The 20,231-nt window shown below is 41.6% G+C and overlaps 1 protein-coding gene across 2 annotated transcripts in view; it reads left to right on the top strand.

The window, feature by feature from the left end:
* Positions 1 to 20,231, top strand: part of KIAA0930 (KIAA0930 ortholog) — a 79,874-nt gene that overhangs the window by 17,687 nt on the left and 41,956 nt on the right. For both annotated transcript variants that reach the window (XM_075507461.1, XM_075507452.1), the window contains exon 2: positions 19,890 to 20,038. In XM_075507461.1, coding sequence (XP_075363576.1) covers positions 19,890 to 20,038 — 149 coding nt within the window. The remainder of the gene's footprint in view (positions 1 to 19,889; positions 20,039 to 20,231) is intronic.

The following is a 20,231-nucleotide window of genomic DNA, read 5'->3' as shown; positions in this document are numbered from 1 at the left end:
AGTTCTCAGTTACCTGAATTTAGCTTCTTCGTGCTATTTCTATGCTGTTCTTGTAGTAACTTTGTAGAGTTACTGGATACATAACTTTGATCATTAAACACAATGTAAGAAATTGTGCCACAGAATAATACCCCAGTGCTAATCCCAAGCAGCTAATAACAGATAACAAAAATAAGCTATTTTCTGTCACTGTATAATTAACCAAGGCAGATCACGGTACTGGCATGAAGCTGGTTTAGGAAGAGGTTAAACTGCAATTTTGTTGTGTCTTGTCAGTACACCCAAAGAGGTAGTTCTAGACAGTTGATGACAAATTATGTTGATAACACGTGTCTAAATAGATCTTCGGTATCTTTCCTATGTTTCAAATGATGCTCTTAGGCTCATCTATGCTTATGCTGCTTTGGAGTCATAATCTACAAAAGTGAGAGCATTTTTGACAAAGAATAGCTTAAAGCATGTCTGTATTTAACTACAAATGAAATATTTGGAGGATATTTTTTTTTTTTATGAACTGAACTATCTCCCTGACAGGAAGAAAATATTGCCTCATCCTGACAGATGGAATAGAGTCAAGCAGGGCTGCTAAGTGACTTACTCAAACCAAAAGAGTTGGTAACAGGAGGAGACAACACTCTTCTGGTGGTTTTTGACTTGAGCCTTTGTTCTGGAATGCTAACTTTTTCAGTAAAATCTTGGATTCATATAAAGGGCAGTATGCTGCATTCAATCCCTCCGTTAATGTGTTTATGAGGTTTGTTTGAAGTCCATGGATTTTTTTTTTTGTCAACTATGCAAAAGTTGAATTTTCAGTGATGTTATGCAGGCAATCCTGAAAGTGAGGACATCTAAGTTTTCATGCCTCCTGTACAAAACAGGATAATTTGGGAATGCTTCTTTTTGAACTTAGTGTCTAAGTATGTGAAGGAGCTCCTCCAAAATGGTCAGGTGCTAGGGTTATAGCTATCTGACTCTGCTCCCCACTGTTTTATCTCCTTCTGATTAGAGTCTTTTCTCTTATGATTTAGGTGTGTAGAAGTGTTGTGCCTTTTTTCCCCTCGCTTCGCTACTGAGGAAGTACTGAAACTTTTGGGCCCTAAAATAAATGTTGAAAAAGACCCTTCAGTTGCTGAGTTGTTAAGTCCTGCTCTCTGCTTTGCCCTCTACTTTGTATTCCTTCCTTGGGTATGTTTGGAAGGCCAGAACCTCTTTTGGTTGCCTTTTTTTTTTTTTTTTTTTTTCCCTTCCTTGGGGCCTTTCCCAGGTGAGCTAGAGCCACCTCTTACACTTTTTTTTTTTATCCCAAAGTACTGTATTTTGTTGTTGAAAACCTGCTGAGACCTTCCCTTTCCCAAACTGAGTGCTGCAAATGGTAGAATTGGTACTTGTGTTTCAGGATTTTCTTTGCCCTGTGCCCTCCTCTTCCCTTTCCAAAAGTCTTTGAGCCTAGTAGTAACATTGGGGCTGAATTAAGTTTTTAAATGCATTAGATGTGCGTTAACGGTTTGTATCTTTGACTAGAAGTGCTATCACTGTGTTCTTATGCACAGTATTAATGTACAGTATCTAGAAAGACTGCATGGTATTATATTAATGAATCTAGATGCTGTGGTCTGGTATTTCTGTCTAGATGCACAGAAGGGAGGCAGTTTCTGTTGGAGGAAGAGAAGAGGTTAAAACAGTAGGAGCTGCAGGAGAAGGTGGGTAAACAGATTGTAGGTTTTAGAGATGGTTGTAGGATAGCAGGATCAACTTCAGTAAAAACATTATTTAAACATAAAAAGCAAAATAACTCAAAAGACAGCACCTGACATACGAGATTAATGTAGGAATTACTTTTCTAGTGATAAACATTTAAATGGAATAATTACGACAACCTCTAAAAAAATTTGCTCTAGAAGTCAGGATAATAGTTAGTTATACCTGGTAATAGGTATATATAATTCGGTGCCTGGACTATATTTAAGCCCTTTTATACAAAATCAGCAGAAAGTGGTGGAATAAATGTATTACCACTTTTTCTGTTCTTTGTACAAAGTATTTCTTTTGCAAAAGTCTGCAAAGAGAAGGAAGTCAGTGCTTTCTCTGTGTTTGGTAGATCATCATGGACACTGTTAATAAATCAGAAATAACTGACAGATCAACAACCTGAATGTCTCCTTTCTGCTAATGCGGTACTGAGTCAGATGAGAGCAGCTTCATGGAGGAACTGTGCTCCGATCTCTCAGCATTGATTGTGTCTGCACTCCTCTTCCTGCTTGCCAGTGGCTAATTAGGAGGTAGAAAGAAAGACCCAAAATGTATTACAGAAATACTATAATTACATTTATTAGGAAGTCTGTGTACATGTGTTAGATTAGCACGAGCTATCCTTGTCTTTAATTATTTGATTTTGGTAATTCAGTTCTGCAGCCAAGCTTCTTGTTAATCAAGGCAGATTTACACAAAACCCTGGTGTAATGCTCGAGTATGGGAAGGCAACTGGGGGTAAGGATTTTGGTGTTCCTGCCTCCTTGCCTGTAGCTGCTTCAGGAATGGGATGGAGAGAAGCAGGCTGTGTGGTTGTTGAGCTGTTGAGGAGCAACGCGTTGGCAGTTCCCCTGCGGAGCCTGCAGAAGAGTCCCTTGCCACGCTTGGGTAGCCAGGCCGGTTGTCGTGATCCCCCAGTCACTTGCAGGGGCTTTTCCAAAGGCTTATAGCAAGAGCCAGAAACGTCTCTAAATTAGGCTAAGGGATTTGATGGAGGATGGCAGCGTAGGGAAATTTGTGTGGTAAAACTCGGCGTGACGTCTTACAGAAGGGGAAGCCAATGCTGCTTTACCAAATCTCTCCTCAGGTTTGTTCTATGCGTGCCTGCGTTGGGCTCCCATAGTCAGTGGCCCTGAGGCCGAGGCGGGGATCGCTTGTGTGTGACAGGGGAGAAGGGATGCCACCTGCCAGGTCCTTCCCTTGTCTCTTGGCCGGTGGCGCAGGACTAGCTTTTGGGCCAGTTGGGCCTGTGGGTACTTTGTGTTTGTTTTTCCAGGTGGATTCTGTGGTTCGTAAAGGCGAGTTCAGGCTTCGCCCTTGCCCTGCACCAGAGGCCTTGAACAGAGAGTTTCTTCGCTGCGCCTCCGTTTCCGTGGTGCTTCTGGGTAGACGTTGGCCGTGGGACTTCCCTTCCTGGCCAGGCGTGGCCGGAACTGGCCCCGGGGCTCGGAAGGTGTTGGGGAGGTTATGGAGGGAGATGTGTGCTCTTGGGAGCCTGTCCAGGGGCCATGGAGGCAGGGGGCCTGCAAGGAGAGGCCGTGGAGAAGGGTCCGGCTGGCAACCCCCGGGTCCCGTGCCCCGGCCCTGAGGCCGTGCCGGTGGCCAGTGTCACCGTGCTCATTTGCATGTGGAAGCCCATTGGCTGCTTGCAGCATTTCCCAGGAGCCTTTGCTGCCTGGCGCATCATCGGCAGGGCTGGTGTGTCCCCCGGGCCTGGGCTGGCAGTTGGCCGTGCTGCTGGAGCGACCGCGGAGGTGGGAGGAGGCGAGAGAGGTGGCTCTCCGGTTCCCATACCCCAGGAGCTGGAGGAGCACTTCCACGTGTCCTGTGGCATTGCCGGCGTGGTGTCTGCGTCTCCGAGTGGCCTGGGTAGCCATGCTGCGTAGAGAAGGGCAGAGAAACAGCCGCCCCAAGCAAGTCCGGTTCCAGCTCCCCACCAGGGACTGGCGTGAGGAGCGCGAGTGGGAGAGGAGAGAGGCTGCTGCCGCTGAGCTCTCAGCCCCAGCGGGTCTGTTGACTGGTTCCCCGTGTGTCTTCGTGGAGCATGGGCAGATTGGCAAGGATGGCCAGCCACCTGTCAGGCAGAAGTGGTGGAGGAGACTTCTCGCTCGTCTGCGGGGATGGAACAAGCCCTGTAGAGTGAAGACGGTCCCCCTGGCGCATACAACCCCCTTGGCAAAGACAGCGCCCTGGGTGAAGGAAACACCTTTTGCAGAGCCTGTTTATTCTAGCTTCGATTTGTTTTCTTTGTGTCTAGTTTTTGAATGTATCTAATTTCACCTTTAAAAAAAGTACATTTTATTTATTACATGACTTGAGTAGAGAAACACTTCTTTGCCTACTGTGAAACTGTTTTTGTGGTACCTGTTGTATTAATCTGTGTGTTAACGAATAAAAGAAATTCCTCAGCCAAAAAGCCTGGCCAAATAAATCTTTAAAATCAGCATGGTGGGGGAAAGGTGGCAGCCCATCTACTGAGAGCAGAGCAGAGCACTGTGGGGGGAGCTGTGAGAACAAAGTGGTGGGAATAACCCTAGTTTGGTTTTGAAGGGAGTTGCTTTGTGAAAATCAGTCTTCAGGGAAGTGATCTTATTTGCAGTAATTCACTCGCTGTCGTATTCAAAACAAGAATTTTAGAACAGCACTGGGGTTTTTTGTTGTTTTTTGTTTTTAACTAATTTGCAGGTCTACCTTTGGGCAACTGATCATTTTAAGTGATGGTTCTGAGTTAATGCATAATGCACAGTAGTGGAGAAATGGCAATTTTATGATTGGTAAAACCAATGAGCAATGAGTTGATGGTGGTGGGCAGAAGAGAAGGATGACAGGCCAAGCAGGGACCAGCAGCGTGGTAGCTGTGCTTCCTGCTCTTGGGCATGGCCTGGGCTGCAGGGGCAGGAAGGAGGAGGGCAGCGCTCCCTCGCTGGGTCCCGCTGGTGACCGGGACAGGTCCTGCCGCTGTTGGGGTGGGTTGGGTGGGACTGTCCTATGGCTCTGGACCAGAGTCCCGCCCACACACAGGTCGTCTCCTTCAGGCAGTTGGTGAAGGCAGGAGCTTCCTGAACTTATCTCCCCTGAGCACTTGGGTTGACCAGTGGGTCTCCTCTGGTGTCTTTGGAGGCCCTTTCCCCAGCCTGGCTTGTCATGGCTTGTGCTTATATTGGAGGTGTCTGGCCTAGATGTCACGTGAGTCATCTCACCAGATAGACCCGTGTACTGTGTCTGGCTTGGGTGGAGTTAACTTTCTTCATAGCAGCCTTCATGGTGCTGTGTTTCAGATTGGGGACTAAAATAGGGTTTCCAATGTGCATTTCTACTTCAAAAGGTCTGTAAAATGTTGGTTAAGTGCAGTATCCCCGATAACCGAGTTTGCTTGTACAGCTATTGATTGAAATTAATGTATATGGGTTAAAGTCAACATGTGTGGGTTGAAATTGTTACTTTTACTTTTGAAAACGTATGGCTTTTTCATCCTTTCTGATAGATTTAGAGATGCCACATAAGCAGCGTCCTTGGGATGTTATATCGAGCTCGGTGTGCTTCACCTGGTTCTTTCTGAGTTCAGCCCAGGAGACTTTGAAGTTTCCCTACCCGGGGGTATCCCCGGCGCGGGGAGCAGCCGGAGCCGTGCCCCTACCCGGGTTATCCCCGGGGGTATCCCCGGCGCGGGGAGCCGGCGGGGCGGGGACGGTGCCGCCGGGCCGCTGTCCCTGGTGCTGCCGGGCCGCCCCGCAGGGCAGGCTCCGGGGAGACCCGGCCAGGTTTGAAGCAGATTTTCTAGTGCTTGGCTTTCCTACCTCCTCTCTCACCTGAGGATAAAGTGTTTGGTAAGAATAGGGTGGCAAAGGGGAGATGATACATTTTCTAAACTGTTTTGTTCAAGTACAGATGATGATGGTAAATTTACTTGAAACTGTTTTATAGAACTCTCCTCGTTGCTATGTCATGTGTTTTCTACAGTGATTTCATGCAATTGTTTATGAAGCTTTTAATGCAACTTATCTCAGGTTTTGAAACAGTTTTGCCATTATTGTTGAGAACCCAAGGGCCTGTGATGCCTTGAACCACAGGGATAGAGAGGATCGGCAGCCTGAGCAGGAAAAGATGTAGGTGGCATCATGTGACGCTGTATCATTCCTATCTGGTGGGGCAGAGCACTGGAAAATCTTTGGTGGCAGGTGGATGCACAGATCGGGGAGGAACATGTGTGCTCAAGCATGCCAGTTCATGGCCGTTCTTTGTGGAGTTTTGGGAGGCTGGAGGGACCTGGCAGGGCTTCTAATGTGATGTCTAGGGAGTGAATAAAAGAATCTGGTCTCAAAGAGGAGGAGATGGGGGGATGTTGAAAATCACCTGAAGGCTGAAGAAAAGACAATTGATGCACTTTTTTTGATTAGGCAATTTCTACTTTTTCAGACACTTAGTCTTTATGCTGCTGCGTGAAGCAACATAAGAAAACCCTTTTGAGTTCTTCTGTATCTGCTTATCTGCAGTGGTACTTTCTGCTGATCTCCTTTCTGTTTACCTCCATGAGGTTCTTTAGTCCCTGAAGCTAATGATAAGGAGGAAGGAAGCTCATCTTCCCAGACTCCAGAGGAGGAAAGGGGGCCGATTGCTTTCTCACTTTTGTTAGGAGAGAGGGGACAACTTCTTCCCATTCTAATTCTCTCCAGATAATTTGATTGGTATTGAGCCACAAACTTGGTAAGAGGTCACTGATGCTGTGGGATGACTTTCTGAATTTGTAACTACACAGCTTTGTAGCACAGTGTGTAGGTATGGATTTCCTTGAAATCAGTACTTGCTTGACTGCAGCCAGGTTATACACCCTTTTATGGACTTCTTGGCTCATCTACAGCTGTTTTCTGGATACGTATTAAGCTAGAGATCTCGTTTTTTCTTGCTGGGATAATATTGAGTCTATTTTATTAGCTTAGGACCTTTAATTTGCTGTCTTTTCTGTGAGCTCTAGAAGGCAGTTCTCCCCCGTAAGTATTATTCATCTGTGAGATTACTGGCTTGGGCTTCTAGAAAACAAATACCTGGAATTAATGTGAAAAGACATGTAGTAGATGATCAGCAGACTCATGCTGAGAGGATTTGAGAGGCTGCCAGCCCCAGCTGTGTCCACCCTTCTGTCTGCTGGAGATTGGCTCCATAGCAGAGGTTGCAGAATGGTCACTGGGTCTGTTCCTCAGGTGCTTGCAGCCTGGCAGACTTAAAAGAAAAAAAAAAAAAAAAGAAATCAATGTTAGTTCATGTTAATACTCTGAACTACAGCTGTTGAGGTGCAAATTGAACACCTGTTCTGCTGTCCCTGCTCCAAGGGCACTAATTTATGGTAGAAGAAGGAACCATTAGCCATAGATGACAACCTTTGAATTTTTTCCAACAGAAATTGTATAAGTGTATTTGGAGTTGCCTTGTGCGCATCCATGGTGGAAAAGTGATACTTTCATGTGTTCCCTCCTATCCACAGGCTACTTGTGCTAGTGTTCAGGTTTTGAACTTTAGTTCATCCCAGGAGAAAATTTGTGATCCAAATAGTGCACTAAGCTATTTTCAGTAAGTGCTGTGCTAGAGGAAATCTGTGGTTTTTTCTTCCACTTTTCTTCATTACACATTTTAGTCAAGAGGTTCATCTAACTGTACAAAATTCTAACATATGGAAGTGTCTTCCTCCTGGCAATTTATCATCCTGACACATCAGGTTTAAGAATAACTTTTTCTTTATTCCAGGTATTACAATTATCCATGTTAATATTTGGAGCAGAGATAATTTTGTAATCAACTCATGATTTATTTTTATTTTTCTTTCTCCAGCTGGGAATCCTCTTTCACAATGATTTCTGCTATTTTCTTTTCTGTATTTTAATTTGACAGAAAATTTCTGACAAATGCTTTTAGTGCTTAAACAGGACAACAATAGTGATGCGCCAGTGGTGTGAACGTTAGTCATCTTGACAGCTTGACAACTGATACACTGTGAAGAAAGCTCAGTTTTTTTCCTGCAGAAAGAAATGCATATGTCAAAGGTATCAAGATGTCAGGTTTGCTACACAAAAGAAAGCTGCATGGGAGAGCAGATATGAATTGAGGTTTTTAATTTGTGAAGCACAAGTGCTGGGTCTCAGTGGTAACTCTTTTTTCACCCTCTTCTCCCTTCAGCAAATTGGAAGCTGTTTATCCCTACTCTGTCATACTCCTTTTCTTTCTTCCAATTGCCTTATGTGCCCAAAACACCAGCCACTCACTCAGCTACATCTGCTTAGGTGTATTCTCTAATGGAATGAAGTTCTTGTTTCACCAGAAGCAAGAAAAGTTGGGGTCTTTGTTAGCAAAAACAGAAATAATTAATTTCTCTTGTCTGCTCAGCACATGCCGTTCAGGGAAATGCCTGGCATTTCTAAGCTATGTTGAAAGACTAGAATAATCGTTATGTATTTATGGGTTTTAATACTAAATTCCTCCTTTTTTTTCTTGCTTTGATCTTTCAGATGTTCTGAATCTTAGTGGTGTTTGGCTAAGAACAATTGACTCAAGAAATGCATTCCTTCCATGTAGCCAGAAGTATTTGTGTTCAAAATGGCATTCGAAGCCTGATGGTAGATGCCATGTTTTCCCCAAAACATGCAGGAATATCTGTGGTTTGGTCCATGGTCTCAGGTGATACAAATTCCAGAGGAAGCTGGATGTTGGTATGCACAGAGAGTAAATGAAGGCAGTTTTCACTTCGTGATGGTGCCACAAATCTGGGCTTTATGGGAAGAAAAAACACAAAATGAAGTTAGAAGATATAAGATGAATGTGCTCCCCTTCCTTTTTATTGTTTCTGTTGTACCCTATCTTGCTTCTTTCACTGAGGGTAAGTTACGCTGGCTCTAGGGCAACTTCTCAACAAAATAGACGTTGCTGTGCACTGTGTCGTCTACTTTGGCTACTTGGTAAACAGGCTTGTGTTGAGGGCTCTCCACTGTCAGTTCCCTGCTTGTTGATGTCACCACAGTTTTTATTTTATTCATACTCTGCTTCGTCTTTTCTTGAAGTGGGCCCAGGTAACATTCAAGCAGCGTTCAATAAAATCTCAGTAGGGTTTAGATATAAGAGTAGTTATGCATACTAACTTTGGAAAGGAAATTTGGTTCTGGCCCAGTCTCACAGCTAGAAGGCTAAAAAGAAAAAGGGAAAAAGAAGGAAAAAAAGGCAGGAAGGATATCCTTTTGTATCCTTTGCTGCCTGAGTGTGAGGAATTTTAAGATACTTGGACTGTGAAGAGCTAGCATGTAATTCTGGTATCACTGTTATGCTGTGAATGGGAAACAGTATTAGCACGTCCTAACCAGCCAGTGGCAGACCATGCAAGCATCCCCATGTACACACGCCTTAACTTGGCATGTTGTGCAGTTACTGACATCTATGCAAGTGTTGAGTAGAAAGAGCTGGATGAGGTCTTGAAATAGTATTTTAAAGCTTACAGAATGGGACTAAAGTAGGGATGGGGCATGTTTCAGTTTCATCTTCGTTTTTTTAGTCAGCAAAGCTTTCATTGTGTGTATTAGTATACTAGTGGAGAATTCAGAGACCGCTCAAGAAGTACAAAGACTTGAAAAGGAAAAACAAAATTAAAAAAACAGCTGTATGTGTTTTTTCAACTTAAAGAAGCAAAGCTGACCACAAGAGAAAGCATCCCTTGCCCCATTTTCCTGAGAGGAAACTGGGCAGCTTCCCAGGATAGCCAAAATAGCCTGCAGCAGAAGCCAAAGCAAAGCATTGGTGAGCGATGCAGTCCTGGCTGTGATGGCAGCCCTCCTTTGTGCTACCCATTGCTTTGAAGTGCTCTTGTTTCTTTCCTTCTGCATGGTTGGTTTTAATGAGAAAGTAAGATTTGAAAGTTAGCAACTGGAAGTAGATTGGTGGGGTCTTTTGTTAGCATTGGAGAGCAAAATTATAACTGCTACCTTCAGTTAACTGTTTGCTTTAAAACTAGCCTTTTTTTCTCCTGAAATATATGGATGTAAGGATTTATAAGACACAATCCTATTCTACCAGGATGTTTATATCTAGCTTTTTTTTTTTTACTGCTTGCTACCTGTGAGTGGTTTTTTTTAAAGAAATATGCCTGTTTGCTGAAAGAGCTATTTCATGCATGTCTCTTGCATTACATTTTATAAAACATTCAAGACTTCTCAACTCTAGTTTGATCTTGTGATGTAGGTATTTACTGTTCAGTCGTCACTCCCAGTCTCCACATGCAGTTGCAACAAATCACAGTCCATTTGAAATTCCTGTTTCGTAGCCAGAGGAAGCGTATTAAACATAATACATTCAAAAGGTCATTTTTTTGCTATAGTGATAATAGTTGTCTGTTATTACCTTCTGTTCTTAAGTGACATATTTTAAGTATGTAGCTACTAGAATAGGGCTAGAATTTACGCCAATTCTGGTAATGATGGCAGCTTGCAAAATCTGGCATCGCTTGTGGTAGGCTTTGTCTTGGCTCAGTAGATCTGTTAGCATTTCCAGTAACCTTTCCCTTCTTTTGATTTAATCCTTCATTTTCATCCCAGATGCTTTTGTTTACATTTAAAAAAAGAAAAAGTTGTTAATTTCTTTTTATAGAAAAAAGCTTAAAATAAATCATATTTAATGGAGAAATTCGGGGCTTTGGAAGGGGAGAAAGTATTAATTTCCAGATTCCATGCATGAATGTGTTCAGGTTTTAAAAGATTATATGCATTTATCTACTCTCTCTTAGTTAGCTGTTTTGGTATCCTGATTTTTTTCTATTTGTTGTGTATCTTCCCAGGGAAAAGAAGACATACAATGGGAATTTTGAAATAAAGCCAAGGGATAGAGCAGAGGGAAATGTGTATAATATTAATAACAATAATAATGTCACGTAATAAAATGGCACTTAGAAACCCAAGTCCTTTGAGTTTCCATGAAACCTACACTTCAAGTACTTGCAGTTGCTTGGAAATGGGATCTGGATTTCTAAGTTAGGTGTGTTTTTAAAATATTACCATTTCCCATGATAAGTGTGTTTTGTTGTCTTTGAGAAGCCTAGTATGTGCTCAGCTTGTACGTGCTTGTGTCAATATGAAAATGGCTATCTGTAGCAAAACCACCTGGAGAATACTTTGGCTGTACTCTAAAATTAGTTGTGTGTGTTCATGGTCATTGCCCTGGAAATTACACATTTACCACCTGTTATTAGTAAACAGGAGCTAATATTGCTAATCCATCCCTATGACAATACACTTGTTTCTTGTAAGCTGCAAGAGGAATTTTATCTTCTTCTAGGAATGTTCTAGCTGGCTGTTTTGCAATGTGTTTTTTCCAGAAGGGGTAAAGTGAAAGTTTTGAAATGAGCAGTACCACTTTTTCTATTATTCCCCTCATCAAAATTAGCTCTATATGTTATGAACTATTTAAAAAAACCCCACAACACCTCCCCCCCAAAGAAAAACAAAACTACACAGCTCTTTTCTATCAAAATTAGCCTGCTGATTTCAGAGAGGAATTCCTATATTCATAAGATGTTTTTCCCAAGTTATTGAGGTGAATTAGGGTCATTCCAAGGTTCTAGAAAGGACAAAAATCTTCATGTTTCAAGATGCAGCACAAGCTCCAGCTGCTACGCATTAGGGTGAGACTTGGGCGTGCGGTGGGTTATCCCATACCTACCTGTTGGCAAACACTTCTTAATGCTAGTTTGAAAAAAGTAGCATCTTTGATTTCACTGAAAGCAGTGCATTATTACATGATATTGGTCTTGAAACATTTGAATTTCTTCAGAATTTTTTGTCATGTAAGAGAAGTTGGTCACTGTCTCTTCAAGTGATTTAATGGGACCTGTAGGTCCTTATCCATGAAATAATCACTCTTCATCATGTAACAGTATTTATATGCTGTCTGTGCTGCTAAGTTCATCATTGTAATATTTGACCTGAAGCTCAGAAAGTACCACTTTGAAGCCTAATTTCAATAAGCTTTCTGTGCCAAAAGGTGTAGAACATCTGCTTATTGTTGATGCATATAATGTTAATTGTTCTTTTTTACAATTGGGGGTAATTGGTAGCACAGGAGCACTGAGAACTGATCCCTCAACAGGCAGAATTTTCCTCCCTGTCTTACTGATATGGGTAAGAGCCAAGGCAATGGATAACCAACATTATTATTAAGTTTTCACCCTTACAAGCTTAATGGTCAAGTTCAGTGAATTCAGGATTTGGCCTTCAATTTGTAGCTATTAAAAAGCAGGTTTCTCTAGGCCCTTTCCAGAAACATGGCATTGGTGTTTTCCTAAAACAAAAAAACGTTAGGAAAAGGAACAAAACTTTTTTTTTTTTTAATGTCTTATGGGGTGTGTTGCTCTAAATTTTAGGCTGAAATCTGTGTCAATCTTGGAACAGATTATTTCTCTGGAAATTGTTATTCCTGGCTTTCATGCTGTTGGAATGCAAGCAAACACAGTCAATATTAGAAACGTCTTCTGTGTTAATACACCTTGTACTATTTTCTGCAGACCCTTCACAAAAGAAGGAACTTTTACCTAAATGATGGATGTAAATTTCGTTGTCTGATTCTTGTTGATCTCCATTCTATTGGATATTTTGATGAGGTACATTTTGTGGCATCAAAATTATTTGTGGATGATTCTTAGTTGGGAAGAATATGCACTCCAAACAACCTTAGGAGATATTGGGAAAGTTTAATTTGCATGAATTATTTTCTCTCCTAAGAAGAAAGGAAGAGCTTGTTTATGATACCCAAATTGATGCTGCAATATAAATGAACTATTTCATATTTTCCAGGGAGACAGGAAACTGGTTGTAGTTGACATGCATGCTATGTTGAAGAAGGTAGTAAATTGTGGTAACAAAGATAAACTGTCTGTGAAGTGTCTGCTGTTTAGATGTTTGGAAATTGTTCCTATATTGAAACCAAAGCCTTCTGTCTTAACATTTATGGTACAAATCTATCCCATCCAATGAAAGAGCAAGTGGCTAGGCAAGGGTATAGTTATGGTGCAGGGAACGTATACCTCCTAAAAGCCATCTCTGCGATGGATGTCCCTTGATGCATCAGTCTTGACCCTGATTGTACAGCCTCTGTGCATAAAAGAGAAAACTTCAGAATCTAGGCAAAGTCTGTATCTAATCATATGAATGAAAATGCATTGTATTAGGGGAGAGTCTGAGAGGTCAGGAGGGGCATGGGGCAGCGGAGAGCCATCACTAGTGAATGTCAAATATACTTGAAGGTTATACTTCAGTCCTCTGAATCAAAAGTTTTTTACATTGTGGCGTTTTCCTTCCCTTTTTCCAGAGTGATAAAATTCCATCACTTTGCAAGTAGAAGATAGGTATGTGATGTGATTTACGGGTGCTTTGCAAGTATGGATCATGAAGTTGCATTGCTACAACCGTGGCTTGACTTTTATAGAGTTTCAAAGTTAAAGCTCTGTGGTATAGGAGGGAAACTATTACTGGATAGGGTAAACTGTGATCTTCAGAACAGAATTACATTTTATCCGCTATTGTTTAGTTCAGTGTAAGGCTTAAGCACAACTTCCGTTTAGTCAGCTCTGAGTCATTTCTGTGTTTTAGGAAATGGAAGTTATCAGTTGAAAATGAGCTCAGTTTCTGTGAATCTCAAGTGTTTTGGACCTATTATTTCATGGAATTGTTCATAGGCCTTCATGGAAGACTTTATAGTCTATTCCTGAACATAGAAATGTGCTTATCTTTCCCTCTCCACACAGAGGACTGCATTTGTCTTTGATCCAAACGGCAGCTTTTGGCTCATGTTATTTTAGGCCTTTGAGTCAATTATCTGGTGTGAACAGGCTTTAAATTTAAGGTGTGTACTGAAGCTGCATATTGATTCTGGAGTTCGTAATGATGCCTACAATTTAGTTGTGCTTAGAGAAGGTGATAAATATGAGAGAGGTGATATCATCTATTGGCAAATGACTAAATACAGCACAGCAGCTGTAAGAGTAATTGGCCTAATGTTTTTCTCAGCCTTTTAACATTGATGACTCAATGCTTGAAGCTCAAATTTTGTCAACTCCTTCACAGATATGCTATGAAGCCAAGGTTTAAATCAGTTATATTGCTGTAAAAGAGTCTAATATATGTGTGCAAGTTTGAAAGCATGATAGAGGATATATTCTTAAAATGCCCATGGAAAGAAAGGGGAGAGCAGCAACATTTGGTTTAGACTGTTCTTCATTCAACTTCAAATGAGCTTCCATCCATCCTCCTTGTAAATTACTGTCTATTAGTAAAGAAGTGTGTGCTGTATTTGTTACAAAATTATTTTTCTCATCTTTAATTATATTCTGCTTATCCTCTTCCTATTATGTTAATGGCTGTGTGTGTGCAACACATGATGTGGTAGGGGAAGAGTTATCTCAATTTTAGGGTGAGGAAAAGAGGAGGGTTGTATCTGTGGCAGAGTAGGACGTTTAATCTGTGGCATCTGCGTTGTCCGTGTCACTGCTGTTTCCATGATGCCTTCCTTTTCTAGCTTGAGTTCTGCCAGGAAAACTTATGTTGAAAGTATATGTCATCTTTTCTGACAGATTTAGGACTTGCGTGCTTGCAAAAGCACACTTCTCACTGTGCTATGTCATTACAGCTGGCATCAGTGGAGGTGCTCCTTTCCCAGCCTCAGTATTCCCAGCCCCAGGCCCACGAGAGAGGAATGTGCTGCAAGGGTGTGCTCTGAGGGCCTCTCGTTTGGTAATGCATTCCATCTGTGTTGCCTGCTCTCAAATTGTTGGTTGCCAGTGAACTTCTGAAAATTTGGTGAAGTCCTGTGGTTGTATAAGGTCAAACTGAAGGGATTAAATGGTGTCCTTTTACATAGGCATGGGAAGAAGACTGAACTTCAGATTCCTAATGATCTGGCTAGCTGGCAACTATCGCTGGGCAGAGAATGTCCATTCTGATTTTATGCAGTCATAATTATAGCTCTATAATATCAAAGGTGGCTTTAATCTTTGTGAAGCACTTCTCATATTGTCTTTGCAGAATACTTGGCTAAACTCAAAACAAAAATTAAATATAGTGTGAATCACTCAGAACTCTAGTTTGCTTACCATGCTGGGGCTGTGAGGATCTTCATAAGCATTTAATTAACCCCCAAACATCTAAGGATGCTCATTTTACAGATGATAGCACTGTGGCAGAATTGGATGAAATGAGTTTTATGATGTTTCACAGTTAAGGGTAGTTCATGGCAGGCTAGAGGAATAAAAGCATAGGAAGAAACCCTGTCTAGCTGAAATTATTGTTCCTCTAAGCTCTGAGTGGTACATGCTGAAAAAATTATTATCCACCAAATGGGAAATCTTTTCTTCTGTTCCTCTGAAGCAAAATAATATGCTGACATTTCTCTTTATCCACTGATTTTTTGGAAAGCATTAATTAAAAAAAAAAAATCACAACTTCTTATGTGGATCTGGAGTCAGTTCCTTGAAATGAATGCTCAATATAAAAATCTAATAGGTAAAAAGAAAGACATCTATTACATAGCAGCTGGCATAAATCTTGCTTCTAATGAGGATAAAATCCATGTAAATGAATCATTACAGTAAATTGTTGTAATTAGGATTTATTCATGACAAAGGTCTCATAATTATATAATCAACTTTTAGTGTATTAAGATTTATAGTCTGAACTCTTAATTCCATTTTATTCATTTAGAAGCAAAATTTGGTAGGGGAGGAGTGTTTTCAGGAAGCTGTCTTGCTACTTGCTCTCAACTATAGATGGAATTTGATTCCTTTGCAAATATCATCTAATTCTGGTGTTGCAGAAGGCTTAAATTCTCCTCTGGCAAAAATGAAACTGTTAGCATTTTAAAAGGTCTCCCCAAATACTGAAGCCAAAGCTTCAAGGGCTTTTACGTGCCAGGTGTTTTATTTAAGGGCCTTCCAACTTAACAGTAGTGTATATGTGTTGCTTGCACATCGGAGTGTTGTGCAAACAGCAATGGTCCAACGTGATAGAAAGCTGCTGCCAACTCATGACTGTCTGGGCTATGAAAGATCGGCTTCTGTTTTTGATCTCAGTCTTTGCCAGGTGGATAGACGCAGTATCAAGTATAATAGCAGAGGGTTAAGGTCATCAGCAATCCAACTGCGAGCTCAGTCTGTCCACTTCTTTGGTGGATGGCATGTAATGGGGCAGAACTCCTCTCTGAGCCCTACCATCTTGAGTGCAGCTGAGGCCCCTCAACAGGGTGCTGAGGCAAAGTCTGAGAAATTAAGGCTTTGTGATTTGTTCTGTCTATTGAAAAGAACAACTTTGTCTTCTGGGCTGTTAGCCTAACAGTTTCAAAACCATTACCCAAAACAATTTTAAAAGCAGTTTCCAAGTTTCTTCTCAGCAAAGCTGGAAGGCTTCCAGTGAGATGCTGTAAACCAACAAAATAACTGTAAGGGTACACCATGCTTTTGGGGATCTAATAGTTGAAGGCAAGCTTGTGTGGACATACTGGATCTGACAGTTTCTGGCTTGAAATGGGAATAGATTTTTTTTCCCTCCTCAAGTTTTAAGAGCTCTGGATTACAATTACAAATTTTCTTGTCTCCTTTCCAAGTTAATGCTATTTAATAGTCGATTTTAAAGGCTAATTCTTCTTGTGTGCTGTTCCCCATCCTTCCTGCTTCTACAAAAATTTAATAAAAGCAGCTGTGCTGCAGTGATTTGGCTCTTTTTGGCTTCAAGAAAAGTCCTTTAGCTACTGCAGTCAGAACAGTTAGAACATCCTCAGGGTGGTTTTAATTACAGCAATGTCTGCAAGTATCCCTGCAGCTTGGAGAATGATTTTTACATCTAATCTGTTGCAGGTGAGGTTTTGAATTGACGGCCATCCAACATTGCTATAATGGTTTTCAGTTGTTTTTTTTTTTTCCCCTGCATTATGCTGCAGTGCTGAAGTAGCTTCACTGCTGCAGCACTTCTGTCCCTGGGTTTTCTGTTTAGACTAACGTTGAATACATTGAATCAGTTTGTCCTGCATTCCCCAGCAAGGGTACAAGCACACACAAAGTCCTGGTACCTCACCCTGTTCTGCTGTCCTCCTGCATGTATTAATGCTCTAACTGCCCATAAATAGTTCAGAAGAGCATGTGAACTCCTGTGCTTTATTGCATAAAATGTATCTGATGGTGTAAGCAGCTCATATGACAGCTTCTCACATTTTTGCAGGTACTGCCAGAATCTAAAAGTAGTTTAACCCTTGTTTACAATGCTGGGTTTAGATAACTTGATTATTTTTGCTTTATAAGGGAAAAATACTTCCCTCTGATAGAAAAACATTCATATATAAATTTAGGAGTGCCTTGGCTAGGGTTATTTGGTTTACTCATTTATGAAGCAAACCCCAAGTGGTGTACTTCTGAACACTAGAACTCTTTTCAGAGATGAATCTCACAGAACGTGGATTCTTTTTTTCTTTTTCCTTTGGTTTTCCTAGAACTCCAGATGAACTCAGGCCAATCCTCTTTCCCCCTTTCCTCCCCCCTCCCCATTTAATTAAGGCTGGGAATTCAGGTACTCAAAGCCCATGAGATTTAATAAGTTTCTTTGAGACTATTAATGAATTGCAATGAATGCATGCCCTGTTTTCTACACTTTGCTAAATATAGAGGCAGGACTGGGTCATGGTGTCCTTGGCTGTCACTGATACCACATGAACCTTCTTAACCAAGTTGAGCTGAATCTTTACAACTGTAGGGATTTTTGCCTTCACTGTTCCAATTGAGAGGGCTGCTCCTGAACTTCATGGCTTGAATGCTTAGGAATTGGCTTTGAATTTCCAGCCTACATATATGTTGGCGGGTAGTTTAGAGCCACTTGTCCTTGTGTCAGCGATATATCCTTAAACCTGAATAGTTCTTTTTCTGTTCTCGGTGTTTATCTGTGAATATACTGACTGATGATAATCCTGTCCTTTCTGAGTATGGTTTTGGGAGTCTGAACACATTTGAATCCACCGTTATGTGGCTGGCTCTCAGATATAGCTGTTTGCCATACAGTCCTGTTCATCTGTGCCCATGGGGGGGTTCAGATGATGCAGATGCCCAGCATCCCATATCTGATCTCTCCAGTGCTTGATTCCCTTTCTCTGCTGGAAAAACTGGATAGTGCTTAAGTGCATTGCAGATTTTATTCACAATTGCATATTATGTTCTATGCCACCTTAAGTAATTGAAATTACTTCACTGCAGCCATGCAAATAAAGCAGTTGCAGCATGGCCTGGAATTAACCTGCACTGGGAACTAACTACCTTTGCCTTTTTCTGTTTTGTCTCAGCCTTTTCATTTTTTTTTTTTTAATATAATCAACTATATACATATTTTCAAATACCATCCTACATGATGTTGATTAACGTATTCTGTGTATGGTCCATCAGTGGAATTTCATTTTGTTTTCAATATTACTTTTGGGTTTAGTTGGAGAGACCTAAGATTTCGATTTCAATCACCCATTTGTCTGCTAAAATATTTGAAAGTCTAATCTGCCCACCACAGTAATTAAAGATTGGAAGAAAGATTTATCTTGCAAATATTGCGCACACAATGAAGTAGGAAAATGTGCTGAGTTACACTTGTGGATTAAAAGATTGATTGATTGCTTTATGAAGGCCTGAAGTTAACCACCAATGTCTGAGAAAAATTGTGTTTGTTGTTATGGTATGTGTCAGCTTTCTTGGCAATTGACTGGGAAATCTTCTAAAGCTTAATCCAAGTATCGCTGTAAATAAATGTCACTTCTGCCTCATGCAAGATTCTCCTCTCTGCAGAACTATTTCATACGTGCAGTGTACCGCTGGGAGGGAAACACACAAACCTGAATGGTAGCCAAGGGCTGGGGAGTGACACGTGTACCAATCTGGCAGCCAATGTATAGCTTTTTGGGAAATAAGTCACTGTAAAGGATAGATGTTCTGGAGGACAGGTTGTCAGCTGCACGTGTGTACATACACGCACCCCCACCTGTCTCACCGACTTGTACATAACACTACCATCCATCGTCCATTTCAGGCTTTTGCTGTTTCTCAGCAATATGATTTTTTTTTTTTTAGCGTTTCTCTCTTCACAGGTTTTAAAACAGCTAGACTGTGGCTAACAGCCACAGTTATCTCTCAGTAGGGGTTTGGGAAGGCGATGCAATTACTGCATTAAGGAGCCTCCAGTAGGACTGAGGAGCAGTGGAGAAATTCAGCTCCCTTGTCACCAGGCACAGTAGTGGCTTCTCTCCTTGTCTGTATAAATTTTGGTCTTTAACAATGTGCAAGCATTACGGCACAGAACAGGTGCAGCACCTTTTGCTGTTTCATTATAGTGAAATGCTTCGAAGAGTTTCACAAAATGTTATGTCACCTCTACTGTGCCTCCTTTTCCTGGTGAGAGGCCAACTGCCACGCTATTGCTGATGCTGATGTAATTTGTCTCCTCTTCCCATTTTCCCCCTTTTCCCTCTGCTTTTTCTTGTTTAATTGGCATTCAGGACTTCAAAGCTCCTCATTTCCTTGAGGAAGAGCTCGGTTTTGTTCCTTGTCAGAGAGAGGGTGGATGAGTCACCCCTGCACGGGTGTGTTCTTGTTCCTGTGTCTTGATTTAAGGAAGGTATCAGCTGCTAGTTTCTGAAAGATTAGCTATGCTCCCTGAGAGCATATAATAAACCTGTTGGCAGCTGATGGCTTCACGTCATTAACTGGAGCATATACTGGCACTACATGCCTTTGAAATTACTGCTTGAGTGCTTCTTTGATGTATTGTTGCTCAGTGCGCCGGTCCTGTCCTTCTCCATGGCACAGGCATAGCCAGGGTATACTCATGGGCCCTGATCTGTGCGTGTTGTGCACAGGGGCAGATTGGTTGCCAGAAAGTAGTTTTGGTTGACGAAGGCCAAAGACGGAGTGTGGGTTCATGCTGAATGGTGGCTATCCTGTGCCCTGTGGAAAAACTTACTCTGAGCTGTACAAGAGTATTTCTGCTACAGTTGGGCTCAACTGCACCATGTGTAGGAAAGACTTCAGGTGTCATGTTAAGCACAATCAAATGTGACATACTAATTCCACAACTCTTATTTCTCCTTCCTTTTATGCCTCTTAGGGTGTTTCAAAGATGACCGTATTGTGTTCTGGACTTGGATGTTTTCAACATATTTTATGGAGAAGTGGGCTCCCCGGCAAGACGATATGCTCTTCTATGTCCGTCGAAAACTGTCCTATGTCAGTGGTGATAGTACAGAGGGGAAAAAGGTGAGTAATGATATATTTTAACCTGGGAAATTTAAGGTAACATGGGATTTGGTGCTCTGGAGTACCTGACACATCTGAAGAACTACAAATCAAGGCTAAGGAGTCTCCAGCTCTGCCCACCACAAGAAGTTATGCATAACTGGCCTGTAGAGAAATACCGTGGTTAACTCTGTGAACATCAGCATCAGTATAA

The sequence above is a fragment of the Mycteria americana genome, chromosome 1, assembly GCF_035582795.1.
Source record: "Mycteria americana isolate JAX WOST 10 ecotype Jacksonville Zoo and Gardens chromosome 1, USCA_MyAme_1.0, whole genome shotgun sequence".
NCBI lineage: Eukaryota > Metazoa > Chordata > Aves > Ciconiiformes > Ciconiidae > Mycteria > Mycteria americana.
This window is presented reverse-complemented; position numbering and strand designations above follow the sequence as displayed.